Below are 22,750 nucleotides of genomic sequence, written 5' to 3'. Positions count from 1 at the left end.
ACTGTTTTAGCCTGGGGTCCTGGCAGCGGACTTTGAGAGAAGGATTTGCATGCAGGAGGCCTGCTCGGGAGTGCCTTTGCCCCGTGAGGAGGGGAGAGCAGAACGCAGAGAGAGGCTGGCTTGCCGTGCTGTTATTTCAGAGGTGATTCGAAGAGGAACTCTGGAGCTAGGATGGCCTTTCAGAGGCAGCCTAGGTGGAGCCCAAGGCTGGCCCTGTGGCCTCTTAGAGAGCAGATCTTCTCAGAGTAGGTGTAACCTTGGCCAAGGCAGTGCCCTGTGACAGAAGACAGTTCCCAGCAGGGACAAGGCCATGAGCTGTCAGCAGCTGACACTCAAGGTACAATGGACCTGAAGAGGAGGGCTGAGCAGAACATGTCAGCACCCGCTACACTTATGATCAGAAGGGCTTGAGACACAGTGCGATACACATTCATCAGCAGTTTATAGATCAGAAAGGTGCGTGTCTGAAATTCTCTTTTGATGCTTTTGACGGGCTGTGTGGGGCTGGGGTGTAAAGGAGGAGCGAAAGGCAGGCAGGAAGGAAGTGGAAGTCCCTTGTGTGTGTCATGGAAGACACCAGGGCCCATTTGTGTGGTGGGTGTGTGTCAGAGATCCTGATCGCTTGCCTGTCAGGGACCAGAGACGCTGGGAGTATCTTCTCATCGCCTTCCACCAGAAGGCTGCCTGGGGGTGAGCTGCCTTGTGGGAAAGCTGTCAGGCAGAGACCTGGGTATGAGGGAGGAAGCTGCTGGAAAGCAAGCCCAGCTGGGGACAGGCCCGGGGATGATGACATAGCAGGTCGTGATGTGCCTGTTGCCTACTCCTTCTCCCTGCTCCCCAACTGCATCCCTCCCTGCCCCCACCATTGCTGGCTGCCTCCTCTTTAGAACCACCCCCAGCCTGCAGCCCTCCATCTCTGCCTCCTGTTTGGCATGCAGCTGCCCACCCACGGCTGTTGTGTGCCTCACTGCACACAGCCACCCGTGGCGAAGATGCTCCTCCTTGCAACAGGGCCCGAGAGCAGAGAGAGATGCTGAGAACACATGTGCAGACACAGGCACTGAGATGCACAGAGGCACTGAAATACAGAGCAACAGAGCCCCTCATCCACACGTGTTCCCTGCCGCTCATTGCCGTGTACAAACCTCCTCCACCCAATCTCTGTTTTTAAATGTTTATTTATTTATTTTCATCGACTTGAAAGGTGGAGAGAGAGACACACACAGAGACAGAGAGGGATAAACAGAGATATCTTCTAGCCACTGGTTCACTCTGTTAAATGCCCACAACAGCCAAGGCTGGGCTAGGCCAAAGCTAGGATCTCAGCTCTCCATTCAAGCCTCCCATGTAGGCAGCAGGGGCCCAAGCACTCGAGCCGACATCATCTGCTGCGTTCCCCAGTGCATTAGCAGGAAGCCAGGTTGGAAGTGGAGATGCCTGGACATGAACCAGCCCTCCGACAGGGAATGCGAGTATTCCAAAGGGTGATTTTGACCTGCTGAACCACAACACCCGCCCTTCCATCCAATTTCAAAGCCTTAGAACAGACATAGCACTAATTTTGTGAAGCTTTTCCAAAACATTTACATAGTAACCAGAGGCTAAGAAGGGGAAATGGATAAATAAAATAAATTTTAAAACAAACAAAAAAACAGCACAGAGGATTTTGAATGTTCCCAAACATAAAGAAATAAAGAGCAGGCGCCGCGGCTCACTAGGCTAATCCTCCACCTAGCGGCGCTGGCACACCGGGTTCTAGTCCCGGTCAGGGCGCCGGATTCTGTCCCGGTTGCCCCTCTTCCAGGCCAGCTCTCTGCTGTGGCCCAGGAGGGCAGTGGAGGATGGCCCAGGTGCTTGGGCCCTGCACCCCATGGGAGACCGGGAGAAGCACCTGGCTCCTGCCATCGGATCAGCGCGGTGTGCCGCCTGCAGCACGCCGGCCACGGCGGCCATTGGAGGGTGAACCAAAGGCAAAGGAAGACCTTTCTCTCTGTCTCTCTCTCTCACTGTCCACTCTGCCTGTCAAAAAAAATAAAAATAAAAAATATTTGAGGGGATGGGTATGCTAGTTACCCTGATATAATTGGTCAACAGCATTGCATGTATTTAAATATCACTCTGTACCCCATAAATATTAAGGGGCTGGCATTTAACCTAGCAGTCAAGGCACTGGCTAGGATGCCTGCAATGCACTGATCAGAGTGCCTGTATTTGATTCCCAGCTCCAGCTCCTGACTCCAGCTTCCTGCTAATGCAGATTCTGGGAGACAGTGGTGATGGCTCAAATACTTAGGTTCCTGCCACCCACATAGGAGACCTGGATTGTGGTCCTGATTCCTGGCTCCCCCCTTCTTAATTGTTGCAGACATTTGGGAAATGAAACAGCAGATAGGGGAATGTGTTTCTCTCTCTCTCTCTCTCTCTCTCTCTCTCTCTCTCCCCCTCTTAAATAACCATATTTGTAAAAAGCCTTCATAGCAGCAGTGTGACACTAAGCCCATGTTTTGGACATGCCTTCCCTCGGGGGGTTAAGGAGGTGCTTAGAGTTTGCAGTGCCCTTCTACATGTATACACCTCCGTGATGAGTGTAAAAGGCTTTATTGTTCACAGTGCACGGCTGACCTTTCCAAGGTGTATCAACAACGGTGAAGCACTTTATGGTTTCGGTAGTGGCACTGAAGAGGCACAGGGGTCATGGGACTGGCTTGGGTTTTTGTCCTTCCTCCCTGAGATTCAAGCATTGATGGATGTGCTCTACTTTCCTCTCCAGGGCCAAGTACTTCAAAGGGAAAAAGATTCATGGAGAAATTGACATTAAAGTAGAACAGGTAAGATGGGACAGGGGGACCTGGGGATCAACTGTCCAGACCACAAACTGAGTGCTCATTTTTGTGTGCTATGGGTGAGTCACCGATTTTCTCTCCATCCCAGGCTGAATTCTCTGATCTCAACCTTGTGGCTCATGCCAATGGTGGGTTCTCTGTGGATATGGAAGTCCTTCGGAATGGAGTTAAAGTCATGCGGTGAGTAGAGAAAGAGAACCTTGGTGTTATGGGAGAGAAATAAGGGTCCCTTAGCACTGGGGGAGATTCCCCACCTCTCCCATCCATCCCTCCGTGAGCAAGAACTTAGGCACAGAACGTGGGGCGATAGCTTTGCTTTTGAAGAACAGCCAAGGGTACCAACAGACCACATGCCAAACGTTTTAATTATCCATTCAACAAACATTTGTTAAGCATCTACTGCATGCCATGTGCAGCTCTAAGCACTTTACACTCAATAAATATTTATTGAGCACCTACTGTGTGCCAGGAGCTGTTCAACATACTGAGGACCTAACAGTGAACAAAACAGACCAAAATAAAATAGACAAAAAAAAAAAAACCCACAAATCTCTGCCCTCATGAAGCTTACATTCTACTGCGGTATGCAGCAATTAAAAAAAAAAAAAAAAAAGGATGGGGCTGGCGCTGTGGTGTAGAAAACTAAACCTCTGCCTGCAGAGCCGACATCCCATATGGGCGCTGGTCCAAATCCCGGCTGCTCCACTACCGATCCAACTCTCTGCTATGGCCTGAAAAAAGCAGTAGAAGATGGCCCATGTGCTTGGGCCCCTGCACTCATGTGGGAGACCCAGAAGAAGCTCCAGGCTCCTGGCTTCAGCCTGGCCCAGCCCCAGCTGTTGCAGCCATCTTTGGGGAATGAGCCAGTGGATGGAAGATTCTCTCTCTCTCTCTCTCTCTGGATCTCTGCCTTTGAAATAAATAAATAAATCATTTTTAAAAAATAGGAAAATGCAGAAGGTCGAAGAAAAAATAGAACAGGAAAGCAGATGCAGGGGTCTGCAGTAGTGTGGGAGACATTTGAGGAAAGACCTGGAGGCGATGAAAGCGTGACCCAAGCCAGTGTCTGGAAGGAAATGGTCCAGGCAGAGTGAACAGCCCACGTAGAAGCCCTGAGGCTGGAATTTACTCTGAGCAGTGCACTTTGAGGCTAGCTGGTGGGCTGAAACCTTGTGACAAAGGAACGGTCAGAGCTGAGTCGGTAAGCTGTGAATTGACCTGAGTGAGCAGGGGAGTGGGTAGGAAAAGCTTAAAAGGGGTCACCAGATGGATAAAGGATAGAAAGGGTGCTCCAGGCAGAAGGAACAGCTTATGTATGTGTGCAGAAGGAAGATAAGCACTTTGCAATTTCTAAGACCTTAGAGATTTAGCAACTCGATCTTTGTTCCAAATGTGGTAGGCAGCTTCTAGGGAGACCCTCAACACTCCTACCCCTGCCACCGCAGGTCTCTGAAGCCGGACTTTGTGCTGATCCGCCAGCACGCCTTCAGCATGGCACGCAATGGAGACTACCGCAGTTTGGTCATCGGGCTGCAGTATGCAGGAATCCCCAGCGTTAACTCTTTGCATTCTGTCTACAACTTCTGTGACAAGCCCTGGGTGGTAAGTGACAGGAAGGAGGCTGCTGACTCATGCGTGCACGAGGGAGCATCACATCACTCTGATTTGGGGGAAGTGAGCACGTGTGGAAGCTTAGAGATTCCCTCCAAGGGGAGGACTCACTAACCCACCTCTCTTGGTTTTCCTAGTTTGCCCAGATGGTTCGACTGCACAAGAAACTGGGGACAGAAGAATTCCCACTAATTGACCAGACCTTCTACCCCAATCACAAAGAGATGGTAAGTCTAGGGGAAATAATAGAGTGAGCAGGAGGGAGGAGTTGTAACCAGTGCAGTAATGTTACCAATGAGTGTGTATCAGTGGTATATCAGGCAGGACAGCTGGTGTGGACGTGTGGAGATCTGAAGTTGCTTTGTGGTAAAAGTCAATGAACACCATGAATTTATTTATGGTTAGAAGTGTGAATTAGATCATGGATCCCAATATTTATTAAATCCTGGTGTTCGTATTGTCTGTTCTCACCAATATTAAAAATACATTTCTGGTTTTTCAGATTTATTTACTTATTTGATGGGGCTAGCACTATGGCATAGCAGACTAAGCTGCAGCTTGTAGTGCGAGCATCCCATATGGGTGCTGGTTCGAGTCCCAGCCTGCTCTGTTTCTGGTTGAGCTCCCTGCCAATGCACCTGAGAAAGCAGCAGAGGATGGTTGAAGTCCTTGGGCCCCTGCCACCCATGTGGGAGACCTGAAGGAAGCTCCTGGCTCCTAGCTTTGGTCTGGGCTAGCCCTCTGCCTCTCCCTCTCCCTCTCCCTCTCTGTAACTCTGCCTTAGGTAGAACAAAACAGAGAGAGAGAGAGAGAGATCTTCCATCTGTTGGTTCGCTCCCCAAATGGCAACAACAATCTGGTCTGGATCAGCCAAAGCCAGAACCCAGGGACTCCATCCTGGTCTCCCACAAGGGTGGCAGGGGCCCAAGGACTTAGGCTGTCTTCCTCTGCCTTCCCAGGCACATTAGCATGGTGCTGGATTGGAAGCAGAGTAGCCAGGACTCAGACCAGCATTCCCATGTGGCTGAGTATGGGGTGCCAGCATTGCAAGCAGCAGATTAGTCTGCTGCACCACAATGCCAGCCCCCCAAAATCAATTTCTAATGTAAGTTAACAGAATTAAAGTAATGAATCAGACTGATTATATATAGAAATTAAGTAATTGTTACTAACATTTATCAAATATTCCTTAGTTTACCCATATTTCAAATTAGGATTGTGCATAAAAATAATCAGTAGGCCGGCACCGTGGCTCACTAGGCTAATCCTCCACCTGCGGCGCTGGCACCCTGGGTTCTAGTCCCAGTCGGGGCGCTGGATTCTGTCCTGGTTGCTCCTCTTCCAGTCCAGCTCTCTGCTGTGGCCCAGGAAGGCAGTGGAGGATGGCCCAGGTGCTTGGGCCCTGCACCCGCATGGAGACCAGGAGGAAGCACCTGGCTCCTGGCTTCGGATCAGCGCAGCGCGCCAGCTGTAGCGGCCATTTGGGGGGTGAACCAATGGAAAAGGAAGACCTTTCTCTCTGTCTCTCTCTCTCTCTCACTAACTCTGCCTGTCAAAAAAAAATAATCAGTAGCAATGTTAAAAATTAAGTTGTTTACAAATAGAAATTGAATTGTTTCTTACTATTATCATATAGTCATAAATATTACAAATAATCATAAATACTACAAATTATTGTTACTGATGTAGATTGAGAACCAATGTTGTTAATTAAACTATAGTTCTTAAAATAAACTGAATAATCATTAACATTATCATGAAAGATTATAGATCCTATCACAAATTATTAGCAATATTACAAATTATGCTCTAATATAAAGTGCTTGCTTTGTATTGTATTATACTTAATATAATTTAATTATTATTACTAATTATCAAATATAATAACTGGTATTAGAATTCATTATCCATGTTACAAACTCAGTTTATCAATATAAATCATTAGTACTTACATTGTGAATTAAGTTATAATTACTAAAAGAAATTAAACTATCAGTACAAACATATTATCACAGATAGAAATTTTTACCAGGGTTAAATTAAGATTGCTAATATAAAATATGCTTTGAATTATCTTAGACTTCCTAATAGAAATTAATTATTACTAATGTCATTAGCATTCCGACTATTATAACTAATTACTACTAATAAAGTTCTGATTCCTAATAAAAATTATGGGTACTACTGTTATGAAACAGATTCTAGTTTCAAATAGAAATCAAATCATTGTTACTAAGACCATCAAAGTTTATGACTAATTTGCAAATTTTTACCAATATTGCAGATTGTTTACTTATATAAATCATCACCAGTCATATGACTTAAATTACAATTAAATATCAACATTAAGCCAGCATTACCAACTTGATTAACCATTGATACTATTATTACAAATTCTCAACTGTATAGCAATTATGGTCATTGACATAAGTTAATAATGTTATAAATCAAGTTTAGCTACACATAAAGGTCAAATCGTGAGTTCTAAGGAAACACAATTTGTTTATCATTATTATTAGTCTACATTCTTTAAGAGATAGTGTAGCAGAATATGATTAAGAACATGAACTCTGTAGCCAGAATTTTTGTGTGGGAATCCTAGTCCTATAACTTATTAGCTAATATAGAAAAAGTTACTTAACACTCTTTACCGGCTTACCCATGTGAAAAAATGTGGGTAACAATAGTTCCTGCCTCATAGAGTTGATGTGGGAATTAAGTTACTTAATAAATTTAAAGTGGTTAGAACAGTGCTTCTGGCATATATTAACTGCTACTGACATGTTGATGAAGTTCTCTTTCTAGTCCTAGTTGGTTGATTGTTTTTATGATGAAAGGATGTTGTACTTTGTATCAAATGCTTTTGCTATGTTTGGTGACAAGATCATGAGGCTGTTTTCCTTTATTCTATGAATATAGTGTATTACATTAATTGATTTTCCTTTGTTCTATGACTATAGTATATTACGTTAGTTGATTTTCGTGTAAGTTGGTCAGTCCCCAAGTTTGTTTATGGTGTGTTTTAGATGTAGAACTTTGCATGCCTGTACTAAATTTCAGATGATGATGGTGTAAATCCTTTTTATATGTTGTGGATTCAGTTTGCTAGTATTTTGCTGAGGATTATGGTATCTATATTCATAAAGGGTAGTTTTCTTATGATGTCTTTGTCTCGTTTTGGCTTCACAGAATTAATTGGACAGTGTCCCTCCTCTTCTATTTTTGGGAAGATTAGTGTTAATTCTCTTTAAACATTTGGTAGAAGTCACAGGTGAAGAGAACTGGTTCTGGGCATTTCTTTGTAGAAGTTTTTAAACTTCTGATTCAGTATCTTTGCTTGTTGTGTGTCTATTCAGATTTTCCATTTCTTCCTGAGTCAGTTTTGGTATTTGTGTCTTTCTAGGAATTTTTCATTTTGTTTTCTGATTTGTTGGGATTCAATTGTTCATAGTACTCTCTCATATAATTCTTTTTATTTCTGTAAAAGCAGTAGCAATATTTTCTATTTCTAATGTTATTAGGGTTTTCTGTCTTTTTGCCTATAAATTTGTCAATTTTGTTATTTTTAAAAGAACCAATATTTTGTTTCATTGATTTCTCTATTGTTTTTCTATTTTCTATTCCATTTATTTCCAGTCCAATGTTTATTAAATTCTTTCTTTCTGCTTACTTTGGACTCCTTTCATTTTCTAATTTCTTTTTTTTTAAATTTAATTTTTTGACAGGTAGAGTTAGACAGTGAGAGAGAGAGAGAGACAGAGAGAAAGGTCTTCCTTTTCCATTGGTTCACTCCCTAAATGGCTGCAATGGCCAGAGCTACACCGATCCGAAGCCAGGAGCCAGGTGCTTCTCCTGGTCTCCCATGCAGGTGCAGGGCCCAAGCACCTGGGCCATCCTCCACTGCCCTCCCGGGCCACAGCAGAGAGCTGGCCTGGAAGAGGAGCAACCGGGAATTTTCCAATTTCTTAAAATGAAAGATTAGGTTATTAATTTGACATCTTTCTTCTTTTTAAATATAGACTCTCCTTGGCTTATGATGGGGCTATGTCCCAATAAACCCATTGTAAGTTGAAAATATCATAAGTAAAAAAATGCATTTAGTACTTCCTATGTATCAAACACCATGGCTTAGCCTAGCATTGCTAAAACGTGCTCAGAGCACTTACAGTAGCCCACAGTTGGGCAAAATCATCTAATATAAAGCCTATTTTATATTCAAGTGTTGAATATCTCATGCACAGACACACACAGTTGGGCATTTTGTAGACATGATCAGATGTAAAAACACAATGTAATATCCAACAACACAGGCTAGCAATACAGTACACTGTAGAGTACCACTTGTTTACTCTCGTGATCACCTGACTGCAGCTCATTGCCACTGCCCAGCATCAAGAGGGAGGATCATACCACATATCACTAGCATTGGAAGAAACCAGAATTCAGAATTTAAAGCACATCTCTACTGAATCTGTATTGCTTTTGCACCATTGTAAAGTTGAAAAACTATAAATCAAACAATCAAGTTAGTAACCATCTGTGTAGATGTTTACAATTATGACTTGCCCCCTCTGAGCACCATTTCTGGCTGTATCCCTTAAGTTTTAATACATTGTTTTCATCCTCATTCATATCAAAGCTTCTAACTTCTCTTGCCATTTCTTCTTTGACCCATTGATTATTTAGGGATGTGCTATTTACTTCCCTTATAGCTATGATTTCTCCAAATTTCTTTCTGTTATTGATTTCTAATTTCATTCCATTGTGGTAAGAGAATATATTTTGTATTATTTCAGTCCTTTCACATTTGAAAAAAAAAGCTTTTGTTTATTTATTTGAAAGTCAGAGTTATGGAGAGAAAGCTAGTGCAAGATCTTCCATCCTCTCATTCACTCCTCAGATGGCTGCAATGATCAGGGCTGTGTCAGGCCGAAGCCAGGAGCCAGGAGCTTCATCTGGGTCTCCCGCATGGGTGGCAGGACCCAAACACTTGGGTCATTTTCTGCTGCTTTTTCTCAAGCCATTAGCAAGGAGTTGGATTGGAAGTGTAGCAATCAGGAAAGCAACAGAGGATGGCCCAAATGGTTGGGCCCCAGGCTCCTGGCTTCAGCTTGGCCCAGCTGTGCCATTTTGGCCAACTGAGGAGTGAACCCGTGGATGGAAGATCTCTCTATCATCTCTGCCTGTCTCTCTGTCTGTCTCTGTCTCTTCCTCTCTGTAACTCTGACTTTCAAATAAATAAAATACATCTTTAAAAAGAAATTTTTTGGTGTATATTTAAGATCATCAGCATGGTATTGTATGATGCATATAAATAGTTAAATGGTTCCTATAGTGAAGCAAATTGACATACTCATCTCACATAGTTACCCTTCTTATATTGCAAGAGCAGCTAAAATATGTTCATTTAGCAAAAATCCCAAATACAGTACAATTTTATTAACTATAATCTTCATATTGTGCATTAGAGCCCTAGACCTTTTAATCCTCTATACCTGCTACTTTGTATCCTCTGACCTACATCTCCCATCTCCTCATCCGTGTAACCACTCTATTAGTCTCTATCTCAGTGTGTTTGAGTTTTTTCAGATTTCACATAAAAATGAGTTCATGCAATTATTTTTTCTATGTCTGGCATACTTTCCTTAGCTTAATGGTCTCTAGGTTCATCTATGTTGTGGCAAATGGCAGGATATCCTTTTTTAAAGTTGAATAACATTCCATTATATATGTATGATATATATATATGTATATATCACATTTCCCTTATCTGTTCGTTTGCTGATGGACACTTGCTTCTGTATCTTGAATATTGTTTTGTTTTTCAGTCATAATACTAAACATACAAATGTTTATGTACCAGGTTTACAATATTAGAACATTTTGAACTTCTCTGGATAACTATTTTTACCAGTGAGTTTTATACTTTCTATCATTTTCACATTCATTAGCATCTCTTTCTTTAGGTTTAAGAACTTTGAATTTTCACATAGGACAGGTCTGATGGTGATTAATTCTCCCAGCTATTGTATTTCTGGGAATATCTTTAGCTCTTCTTCATTTCTAAAGGATAGCTTTGCTGAGAAATTTCTTCCCACTCCCACCTGGTCTGTAAGGTTTCTGCTGAAAAGGCTACTGTTAGATGAATCGGAACATCCTTATGTGTTGTCTCTATTCTTGCTGCTTTCAGAATCTTTCTTTGTGTAATAGTCAAAGCATGATTATAATATATCTTGGTTTAGATCTGAATTCAATTTGACTGATGACCTTTGATATTCCTGTACATGGAATTTTGTATTCTTCTCTAGGTTTGAAAAGTTTTCTGCTATTATCTCTTTGAATGTTTTCTCCCTTTTGAATTCTCAAGTCCCTCTTGAACTCCAATAATTAAAATATGTTGCTCTTTAAATGCTGTAATAAAGTTCCCATATAATTTCTTCATTCCTCTTCACTTTTTAAAAATTTTTCTTCTCTGATCATGTATTTTCAAATAACCTGTCTTCAAGCTCACTGATTCTTTTCTCCATTTGAACTATTCTACCATTAATGCCTTCTATCATGTTTTTAATTTCACTTATTGTACTTTTTAGCCCAAGTATTTTTGCTTGATTTTTATAATTACTTCAATCTCTTTGTTAAGGCCTCTGGTAGAGCACCGCATTATTTCTCTGTGTATTAAAGTTCCCTGAAATTCCTTAAAAACAGCTTGAATTCTCTCTTTCAGAGTTCTCACATATTAGATTGTGATTTGGTTAGTTCCTGGGACCTAATTTTGTCCATTAGGTAAAGTCATGGTTATCTGGAAACACTTTTTTTTTAAATCATACATGTTAGAAGGGTGAGCATTTGGTGTAGCAATTAAGTCATCCCTTGAAATACCCCCATGCCATATCAAACTGCCTGGTTCAAGTCCTGCAAGCTGCCTGGTTCAAGTCCTGGCTCTTCTGGTTCCAAAACAGCTTCCTGCTAATGCCCAACCTGGGAGGCAACAGATGATGGCTCAAGTACTTGGGTCCCTGTCATGCACATGGGAGATCCAGATGGAGTTCCTGGTTCCTGCCTTCAGCCTGGCTGAGCCCTGGCTGTTACAGGCATTTGAGAAGTGAACCAGGGGATGAAAGGTGCCTCTGTCTCTGTGTCTCTCTCTCTCTGTGTCTCTCTGCCTTTCAAGTAAAATGAAAAATAAATATTTTTAAACATATTGTTTGAGAGGCAGATACAGATGAACAGATGGGTGGAGGCAAGGAAGAAGAAAAAAAGAAAGTGCTCCATATACCGGTTCATCCCCCCAAATGCCTGTAGCAGCCAGGTATGAGCCAGACTGAAGCAGGCAGCCAGGAAGCATACTGGGTCTCCCACATGGGTTGCAGGAAGTTGGAATTGAGAGCAGAGCCAGGATTTGAATGCAAGGTGTCCCAACTGACATCTTAACTGCTGGGCCAAATTCCCACCCCTGCGTGGAAATTCTTGATACTTGCTGGCATACAACGTCACCTGTGCATGGAAGGATTAGCTTTTTATTCCAGTCTTTTTAATCTGGTTTTGTTTGTGCCTGTACTTTCAGAAATTCTAAGCAGGCTGCCTTTTTTTTTTTTTTTTTTTCTGAGCCTATGATCACTTCTGCTATCTCATCCTTAGATGGCACCCTAAGTCCAAGTTTGATGTGACTCTGCTCTTGGTACATTGTCGCTGTTTTCAGTCCTTCTGGGACTCCAGATTTGTCCCAAATCCACAGATGGTGTGTTTTTCAGATTTATGGAGGAGTACCTAAAAAGGATAATCTATCCCTGCAAGCTATTCAGATAGTGTCTTTGTGTGGAGCTGATTACTAGAGGGTCTTTCTCAGCTCCAATCTGGCGGTTTTAAAAAATGCTGCAACATACAGGGGTGAGCAATTATCTTTACAAAGTAATGATTTCCTTCCTTTTGAGAATATATTCAGAAAAGAGGTTGCTGGCTCATATAATAGTTTTATCTTTATTTTCTTTAGGAGCTTCCATTCTATTTTCCATCATGGGCACAGCAATCTACATTCCCACCAACTGCGTACAAGGGTTCCCTTTTTCTCCATACCATTGCCAACATTTTCTATATCTTCACTTTTTGATGATCATCCTAACAGCCATGAGGTGCTATCGCATAGTTATTTTGATTTGCATTTATCTGATGGTAAATGATGTTGAGCACCTTGTCATATACTTGTTGAACATTTTTATATATTCTTTGGAGAAATGTATTCAGGTCTGTTGCCATTTTCTGGTTTTGAATTGTATGACTTCTTTATAAATTTTGGATATTAACCCCTTATCAAATATGTGGTTTGCAAAAAATATTTTGCCCCAATCCATAGGCTGCCATTTCATTTTGTTGATTATTTCCTTTGTTGCTGTCAAGTCAGTCCTTTTACATTTATGGAGATTTGTTTTCTTACTGAACTATAGATGTCTATTATATCTAGTTAGTTTATAGTGTTGTTCAAGGCTTTTCTTGTTGATCCACTATCTAGAGGTTTTACCCATTTTTAAGTGGAGAATTGAAGTCTCCAACTATTCAATTTTTTATTTCTCCTTCCAGTTCTGCTTGGTTGTGTGTGTGTGTGTGTGTTTAGTGTTTTTTAAGCTTGAAATACATATTTTTATTTTTTCCACAGAAATCTTTTTCTGCATGTTTTGTTTCATGTATTCTGGCACCTTATTTTGAGGTGGATATGTTCATTATTTGTTATATCTTCTTGAGAGCATGACCCTTTTATCACCATAAAATGTCCTTCTTTGTCTTTAGTAACAATTTCTGTTTTAAAATCTATTTTATTTGCTATTAGGATAGCCATTCTAGCTCTCTTTTGGTTAATGTTTACATGGTAAATTTTTTTTTATCTGTTTACTTAAATTTATTTGTGTCTTTGAACCTGAAATGTGACTCTTGTAGACATCATGTAGTTTAGTCATGATTTTCATCCATTCTTCATATCTCTGTCTTTTAATTGCAGTGTTTAATTCATTTACATTTAATGTGATTACTAATAAAGTAGAATTTATGCTTACAGTTTTGCTAATTTTTTAATATTACTTAAATCTTTTTATATTCCTCCCTTAATGCCTTCTTTTGTGTTAAATATTTTCAAGTGTACCATTTTAATTCTCTTGTCTCTGTCCTATCTTTCTTTAATATTCTTAGTGGTCTCCTCTGGAAATTACAATTAACAATTTCATTTATACCACTCTGGCTAGAACTAATACCAAATTAGTTTCAGTACAAAAAAACACACTGCTTCATCTCCAATAGCTTTATTCATGCCCTTCCTTTGTGTTATTATTTTCATACAAATTATGTCTTTGCATATTGCATGACAATGAAATATAATTATTGCTTTGTATAGTTATCTTTTAAATCAGAGAAGAGGGAGAAAAGTGTAACAAATAAATGATTGCATTTATGCCATATTTTGTATTTACCTATGTTGTTAGCTTTGTTGATGCTCTGTATTTCTTTGTGTAGAACTAGGTTACTGTCTAATGTCATTTTGTTTAAGCCTGAAGACTCCCTTTGGTATTTCTTGTAGGGGAGGTGTGTTAGTGGTGAACTATCTCATTTTTTTAATTTCCTTCAGTTTTGAGAGATAATTTTTCTGGATATAGAATTGCTTGCTGACAGTCTTTTCCTTTCAGCATTTTGAATGTGTTACACCATTGCCCTCTTACTTCTAAGGTTTCCAATGATATGTTACCTATGAATCCTAGTGGGGATCCCTTGTGGGTACTGAGTCTCTTCCGTCTTAGTGCTTTCAAGGTTCTCTGTCTTTATCTTTCATAAGTGTGTGGTATGTCTAGGTGTAAATTTCACTGACTTTATCTTATTTGAATATCAGTTAGTTCCTTGAATGCATGGATTAATGTTTTTCATCAAATTTTTCAAATATTCTTCTCTCTCCCTCCCTCCCTCCTCTCTCTCTCCCCGCCAATATTTTCTTCTGAGACTGCTATTATGTGTGTGTTAATTTACATGATGGTGTCCCACAGACCTCTAATTCTGTATTCATTGTATCTATTTCTCTTTCTGTTCCTCAGCTGACCTGTTTTCACATTCACTGATTCTTTACTCTGACAGCTCAAATCTACTGTTGAATTTCTCTAGTGGATTTTTGAAATTTTTAATTTATCTTCTATTATTATTATTATTATTGGGGGTGGGGGAAAACTGACATTCTAACCACTGGTTCACTCCCCAAATGCCCACAGCAGCCAGGGCTGGGCTAGGCCAAAGCCAGGAACTAAGAATCCGTCTCAGTCTCCTTCCTGGGTGGCAGGGACTCAACACATTCTTAGAGGCATCAAGTGATGACTCAAGTAGTTGATGTGGGAAACCAGCATCCTCAAATGGCCACTGCAGCTGGGCTGGGTCTGATCCAGGCCAAAGTCAGGAGCCAGGAACTTTCTCCAGGTCTCCCACGTGGATGGCAAGAGCCCAAGGATTTGGGCCACTCTCCACTGCCTTCCCAGATGCATTATCAGGAAGCTGGATCAGTAGCAGAGCTGCCAGGCCTGGAACCAGCGCTCTGGAATGGGATGCTGTTGTTGTAGGTGGTGATTTGACCCACCTTGCCGCCACACTGGATCCCCGCTGGTGGTTTTTTTTATTAATATTTTATATTAGTACATAGTTCTTATATTTTCTTTTACTTCTTTAGATATATTTCCTTTAGCTCTTTGAAAGTAATAAAATTCACTGATTCATAGTCTTGGTCTATTAAGTCTAACATCTGCAACATCTGGACTTCCTCAGGCGCAGTGTCTATTTTTTTTCTTAATTTTCTTGTTATTTGAGAGGCAGAGAGGACTCCTATCCCTAGTCTGCAATGGCTGAGGCTGGAACTGGACTGAAACCAGGGGCCACAAACTCAGTGGAGGTTTCCCAGACAGCTGGCAAAAACCCAGTCACTTTTGAGCCATCACCGCTGCCTCCTAGAGTATGCTCTAGCAGAAACTGGAGCCAGGAACCAGAGCTGGGTGTTGAACTCGGGCATTCTGATGTGGGGCACAGACATCCTAACCGGCATCTTTTGAGCTGCTAGGCTAAATGCTCACTCCAGTATGCAGTAATGTCTAGTGACTGCTATTTCTCTCTATGTTTGGGTCATCCATTTTTGTGGTTTTTCATGTCTCACAAATTTGTGTTGAAAACTAGACATAATAATATAAGTAACAACTCTGGAAATCTGATTCTACCCCCTCCCCGAGGTGTGTTTTTGTGGCATTTTTTCTTTTAGTGGCTTTCCTGAACTAGTTCTGTAAAGTGTGCATTCCTTATCGTGTATAGCCACTGAAGCCTCTGCTCCATTAGCTTAGTAGTCAGCTAATGATTGGACAGACATTTTTAAACACTTGGAACCAGTAAGTCCCCCTGCCTTAACTGATGGTCTCTGTGTGAGTGTTAAGGAATGACTTTAATGTTCAAGGCAGGCTATTTGCAACTTGATGTTAGTTAGCTTCCACCTGCGGCTTTTCCACAGCTCTGAAGTCCAACAGTTCTCTTGGAATGGGGCTTTGGAGGAATTCCAACCCTCTTATGCCTGCAGTGGTAGTTGGTGTGCAAATACAAAATTACAATATTTTAGTTTAAAAATCTTAATTGGGGTTGACTTTTAAGGCACAGAGGATTACACGTGCATCCCACATTGGAGTACTGGTTTGAGTCTTGGCTGCACCACTTCCAATCCAGCTCCCTGCTAATGCGTCTGGGAAGGCAGGAGAAGATGGCCCTAGTCCTTGTGCTCCTGCACCCACGTGGGAGACCTGGATGGAGTTTCCTGCTCCTGGCTTTGGCCTGGCCCAGACCCATTTGGGAAGTGAATCAGCTAATGGAAGATTCCCTCGCTCTCGCTCTTGCTCTCTTCTGTCCCCCTCTCTCTGTGGGTCTGTTTTCCAAATCAATAAATCTTTTAAGATCATAACTGCTGTATGGGTGATTCTAGAGTCAGGTAATAATTCATTCCATAAAATGGAATAAGTATTCCAATGAGCTGAATGCAGGAGGTTAGTTTTATAGACAGGGAAGCAGAAACAAAACCAAAAAGTGAGTTGGTCATTTCAAAGTTACTTTCCTTGTAACACGGGGATAGGGAAACAGACTAATAGAAAAGCAGTGGATGGCATAACATCAGGTTACCTTTTGTTATAAGGAATACAAGAGAGGGAACTTCATTATCGTGGCAGCGGACATGGGCCTGTTTGGGAAATTTGGTTGCTGTCTCCTGATTTCTTAGAAAGTCAGGCAGCATTGGTTTCAGTTTGGTGCCATGGAACTTTACTACGAGTGACTCCATTTTTGATTTTGAGTCTGATCTGTTTGAGCCTGGTATAAGAGTTTAGTCCCAAGACATGATGTCCGTTAACTTTTAGTTAACGCTAACGTACACATTTTTACCAGCAGTGCTGTGAGTTTTCAGGGCTGTTGCAGGAGGCAGAAGAGAATGGAAACAGGAAAACTTCAGGTCCCATACAGCTTATTTTCCTCACTGAGATTTGGTCACTTCTCTTGAATAAATGATTTCCAAACTGTAAACCTTTGATCAACTTCCAGTGTGCTAAAAAAGTTGATTTAGAGAAATGTTGCCAGTGTTCTCATTGCTCTAATGAAAGAGAGGGTTTTCACAGGCTGTTATCTGGCATTTCTGCTTACACCACCTCCAGGCATATTTTGTTCTTTCCCAGCCATCACCCTGATATTTCAGGGCCAAGATATGGGAGCTGGATGTACTGTGTTCATTGCTACAGGGATGGCTTTGCTTCTAGGCTCTCGCACTCTTGATCTAGGAAACTTCATCTGCATGTCTGTATCAGTTCACATATGAGTATATGCATATATATATATATAGTGTTCACATTACCTCCAGTTTTTAATTTTTTTTTTAGATTTTTACTAACATGTGATGCTTGTATATTTGGGTACAATGTAATATTTCAACACATGTATACCATGTAAACTGACCAAATCAGGCAGTTAACATTTCCATTTGCTTAGCTTGCCTTTATGTTGGGAGCCTACCAGATCCTTTCTCCTAGTTCTTTATACAGAACATAACACATTATTGTAGACTATCGTGACCCCACTGTGCTGTGGAACACTAGAACCTCTTACTTCTTTTTTTTTCTTGTTAATTATTTATTTATTTGAAAGGCAGAGTTACAGAGAGAGAGAGAGAGAGTAAGATATCTTGCATCTGATGGTTCACTCCCCAAATGACCACAACAGCTGGGGCTAAGCGAGGTTGAAGCTAAGACACAGGAGCTTCATCCTGGTCTCCCACATGGGTGGCAGGCGTCCACAGACTTGGGCTATCCTACGTTGCCTTCCCAGGCACATTAGTAAGGAGCTGCTTCAGAAATGGAGTATCCGGAATTCGAACCACTGCCCATATGGGATGCTGGCAGCATCGCAGCAGCAGCTTAACCTACTATGCAACAACACTGGCCCTAGAACTTGTTACCTTTATGTTTTGGTAACAGTTATCTAACTTCCCTCTATCCATCTTACCCCAACCCTTCCCAGCCTCTAGTAATCACTGTTCTGAGTCCAAAACTACTTTTTTTTAAAAAAAAGATTTATTTATTTATTGGAAGGCAGAGTTACAGAGAGACAGAGGCAGAGAAAGAGAGGTCTTCCATTTGCTGGTTCACTCCCCAAATGGTCGCAATGGCCAGAGTTGAGCTGATCCGAAGCCAGGAGCCAGGAGCTTCTTCCTGGTCTCCCATGTGGGTGCAGGGGCCCAAGGACTTGGGCCATCCTCCACTGCCCTCCCAGGCCATAGCAGAGAGCTGGATCAGAAGTGGAGCAGTTGGGTCTTGAAGCTATGCCCGTATGGGATGCCGGTATTGTAGGTGGCAGCTTTACCACAGCGCTGGCCCCCCAAATCTACTTTTTAAAACTTTCACATATGAGAGAAAACCTGCAGCATTTGTCTTTCTGCATCCAGCTTATTTTGTTTAACAATGATCTTCCGGCACATCCATTTTGATGCAAATGTAAGGATTTCATTCTTTTTTATAACAATAATTTTCCATTGTGTATATATGACACATTTTCATTATGCATCCATCCATTATTGTTTACCTAGGTTGATTTCATATAATTGCTATTGTGAATAGTGCTACAACAAACACGTGAGTGCAAGTAACTCTTTCATATGCTGATTTCATTTCCTTTGGGTATATACCCAGAAGTGGGATAGCTGGGTCATAGCGTAGATCTGTTTTTAGTTTTTTGAGGAACCTCCATACTGTTCTCCATAATTGCTGTGTTCATTTGCATTCCCACCAACAGTGTATAAGAGTTCCTTTATTTCCACACCCTTACCAGCATTTGTTTTTTTGTTGTTTTTTTTTTTAAATCTTTTTGATAACAGCCATTTCAACTGGAGTAAGATGAGATCTCATTGTAGTTTTGACTGACATTTCCCATATGGTTAGTGGTAGTAAACATTTGTTCATGTGTTTGTTGGCCATTTGTATTTTTTCTTTGGAGGAAATGTCTAATCAGCCCATTTCTTAACTGAATTGTTTGGAGTTTTTTGGTTGTCGGATTTCCTGAGTGCCTTATGCATTCTTTTTCAGATGAATAATTTGCAAATATATTCTCGCATTCTGTCTGTTATCTCTTCACAGTGTTGATCATTCTCTTTGCTGTGCAGAAACTTCTTAGTTTGATAAAAATCCTGTTCATATAGTTTTGCTTTTGCTGTCTGTACTTTTAGGATTTCACCCAAAAATTCATTGCCTATACCAAGGTCCTAAAGTGTGTCCCCTATGTTTTCTTCTAGTAGTTTCATAGTTTCAGGATTTACATATAGGTCTTTGATCCATTTTCCGTCAATTTTTTGTATAGAGTGAAAGGTAAAGATTTAGTTTCAATGTTCTGCATATAAATATCCAGTTTTCCCAGAACTGTTTCTTAAGAGATTAGTCCACATTTTGTTACTTTAATTAAAATACCAGAAGGGGCTTCTTTGGGAATGAAAAGGTTTATTTCAGCTCACAGTTGGAGATTGCAAGATGGGGTGGCCCCATGATCTGGTGTCTAATGGAAGCTGGTCATGGTGAGTGCTGAGGCATGATCACGTGATGGAACAAGGGAGAGAGAGAGAGAGAGAGAGAGAGAACACCATTCTATTGAGAGTGTGCCCTCCTTGACCCAAAGACCTCCCACAGGCCCTACCTCTGAGATGCCATCGTTAGATGAAGTCTCCATCCTTAAGAAACCAGCCACTCACAGTAAGACATCAGAGTTTAAGCATGTGCATGAGTTTCAAGGAGGTGAGCCTTGCTGTAACCATAACAGAGATAGTCATTTCTCTAGTGTATGCTTTTGGTGATTTGGTCTCCTCAAGAATCAGTTTGTTCCAAATGTATGGATTCATTTCTAGGATTTCCATTCTGTTCTCTTCTTCTATATACCTGTTCTTATCATGCCAGTACTGTGCTGTTTTGGCTACAGTAACTCTGTAGTATGTCTTGAGATCAGAACACTGTGGTACCTCCAGTTTTGTCCTTTTTGTTCAAAATTACTTTGACTATTCATTCTCGTGTGCTTCCACGTGAATTTTAAGATTTTGTTGTAGTTCTGTGAGGACTATCATTGGTATTTTGATGGGGATTATGCTGATTCTGTAAATAGCTTTGAGTAGAATGGCCATTTTAATAATATGAATTCTTCCGATCTGTGGACCTGGGAGTTCTTTCCATTCTATGTGTCTTCTTCATTTTCTTTCGTTATGGTGTTGTAGTTTTCACGGTAGTAGTCTTTCACATCCTTGGTTAAGTTTATTTCAAGATATTTTATTTTTTGTAGTTACTGTGAATGGAATTGCACTTATCATTTTTGTCAGTTTTATTATTGGTATATAAAAATGCTACTTATTTTTCTATACTGATTTTGTACCTGCAACTTTACTGTTTTGCTAGTAATAAAAGTCTTTTGATGAGTCCTCAAGTTTTTTATACATAGAATCATGTCATCTGAAAATATAAATTGACTTCCTCCCTTCATGTTTGTAATGCCTTTTACTTCTTTCTCTTGCATAATGACTCTGGCTAAATCCTCCAGTATTTATGTTGAATAACAGTGATGAAAATGAACATCCTTATCTGGATTCAGATCTTAGAGCCAATTCTTTCAACCTTTTACCTTTCCCCATTCAGTGTGATGTTGACTGTGGGCTTGTCATATGTAGCCTTTATTTTGTGGAGGTATATTTCTTACCTAGTTAGTTCAGGGATTTTTATTATGAATGTGTGTTGAATTTTATCAGATATGTTTCTGCATATATTAAGATGTTTACATGATTTCTTTTCTTCATTCTGTTGATATGATGTATTACATTTATTGATCTGTGTATATTGAACCATCCCTGGGATAAATCGTACTTGGTCACGGTGAATGATCTTTTTGACATGTTATTGGATTTGATTTGCTTATCTTTTGTCGAGAATTTTTGTGTCTATGTTCATCAGGGATATTAATATATAGTTTTCTCTTTTTTTGCTGTATTCTTTTCTTGTTTTAGAGCCAAGGTGATACTGGCCTTGTAGGATGAGTTTAAAAGGATTCCTTCCTTTTAACTTTTTTGGAATACTTTGAGAATAATTCGTGTTAATTCTTAAAAGTTTGGCAGAGGGCTGGCATTGTAGCACAGGTTAAGCTGTGCCTTGAGACACAGGCATCCCATATCAGAGTACTGGTTTGAGTTCCAGCTGCTCCATTTTTCATCCAGATCCCTGCTTATGGGCCTGGGAAGGCAGCTGGTAATTACCTAAGTGCCTGGGCCCCTGCCACTCATATGGGATACCATGATGGAGATCCAGGCTCATGGCTTCAGCCTGACCCAGCCCCCAACCATTATGATCATGTAGGGAGTGAACCAGTGGGTGGAATAAGATCTTCCTCTGTCTTTCACTCTGACCCTCAAATAAATGAGTAAATGAATAAGTTTGATAGAGAGGGTGGACATTTGCTGCAGTGGTTAAGTCACTACTTGGAATGCCTGCCTCCTATATCAGAGTGCCTTGTTTGAGTCATGACCACTCCACTTCTGATTCAGCTTCCTGCTGATGTGCATCCTGGGAAATGGTAGGTGATGGCTTAAGTGCTTGGGACCCTGCATGCAAGTGGAAGGTCTTGATAGAATTTTGGACTCCTGGCTTCAGCCAGGCCTCGCCCCAGCTCCTGTGGGCATTTAGGGAGTGAACCAGTGGATGGAAGATCTATCTCTCTGCCTCTCTCTCTCTCTCTCTCTCTCTCTAACTCTGCCTTTCATGTACATACATACATGCATACATACATTTTTTAAAGTTCGGTAGAATTCAGCAGTGAAGCCATCCAGTCCTGGGCTTTTCTGTTTTGGTAGGTTTGGATTACTGATTCAATCTCATTTCTCATTATTGGTTCATTCGGGTTTTCTGTGTCTTCATGGTTCAGTTTTGGTAAGATATGTGTCCAGAAGTTTGTCTTTTTCTTCTGGATTTTCCAATTTGTTGTTGTACAGTTTTTCATAATAATCCCCGAGGATCCATTGTAGTTCTGTGGTATCAGTAATATCTTTTTTTTTAATCTCTGATTTGATTTATTTGGGTCATCACTTTTTTTTTGTTAGTCTCATTGAAGGTTTATAGACTTTGTCTTTTGTAAAAAACTGACTCTTCATTTGATATTTGCGTTATTTATTTAGTTTCTATTCTTACTGTTATTTCTACTAACTCTGGATATGGTTTATTCTTGTTTTTTCAAGTCCTTGATATACATCATTAGGTTGTTTATTTGCTTTTTTTGATGTAGATATTTATTGTTATAAACTTTGCTCTTAATACTGCTTTGGCTGTATACCAAAAGTTTTGGTATGTTACATTTCCATTTTCACTTGTTTCAAGGAATTTTAAAATTCCCCTTTTAATTTCTTGAATGACTCATGATTTATTCAGAAGCATGTTGTTCAATCACTATGTATTTGTATAATTTCTAAAGTTTTTCTTGTTTGTTTCTAGTTTTATTCCATTATGATCAGGAAAGGTACTTGATATGATTTTAATTTTTTTAATTTGATGAGGCTTATTTTGTGGCATAATGTATGATCTATCTTAAAGAATGTTCCATATGATAATGAAGAGATGTATTCTTTAGCTATTGGATGGAATGTTCTATTAGGTTCATTTGGTCTATAGTATAGTTTAACCCTTATGTCTCTTCGTTAATTTTTATCTGAATGGTCTGTCCATTGATAGCAGTGGGGAATTGAAATCTCCCCAATG

General features: G+C 40.6%; 1 protein-coding gene across 2 annotated transcripts in view; it reads left to right on the top strand.

The window, feature by feature from the left end:
* The window catches only part of SYN1 (synapsin I), a 57,932-nt gene that overhangs the window by 9,177 nt on the left and 26,005 nt on the right, over positions 1 to 22,750 (top strand). For both annotated transcript variants that reach the window (XM_070066988.1, XM_070066987.1), the window contains exons 2-5: positions 2,771 to 2,828; positions 2,932 to 3,023; positions 4,289 to 4,445; positions 4,592 to 4,681. In XM_070066988.1, coding sequence (XP_069923089.1) covers positions 2,771 to 2,828; positions 2,932 to 3,023; positions 4,289 to 4,445; positions 4,592 to 4,681 — 397 coding nt within the window. The remainder of the gene's footprint in view (positions 1 to 2,770; positions 2,829 to 2,931; positions 3,024 to 4,288; positions 4,446 to 4,591; positions 4,682 to 22,750) is intronic.

This window comes from Oryctolagus cuniculus, chromosome X (genome assembly GCF_964237555.1).
Source record: "Oryctolagus cuniculus chromosome X, mOryCun1.1, whole genome shotgun sequence".
Lineage (NCBI taxonomy): Eukaryota > Metazoa > Chordata > Mammalia > Lagomorpha > Leporidae > Oryctolagus > Oryctolagus cuniculus.
Note: the sequence above shows the minus strand (reverse complement) of the source record. Positions and strands in the feature narration are given on the sequence as shown.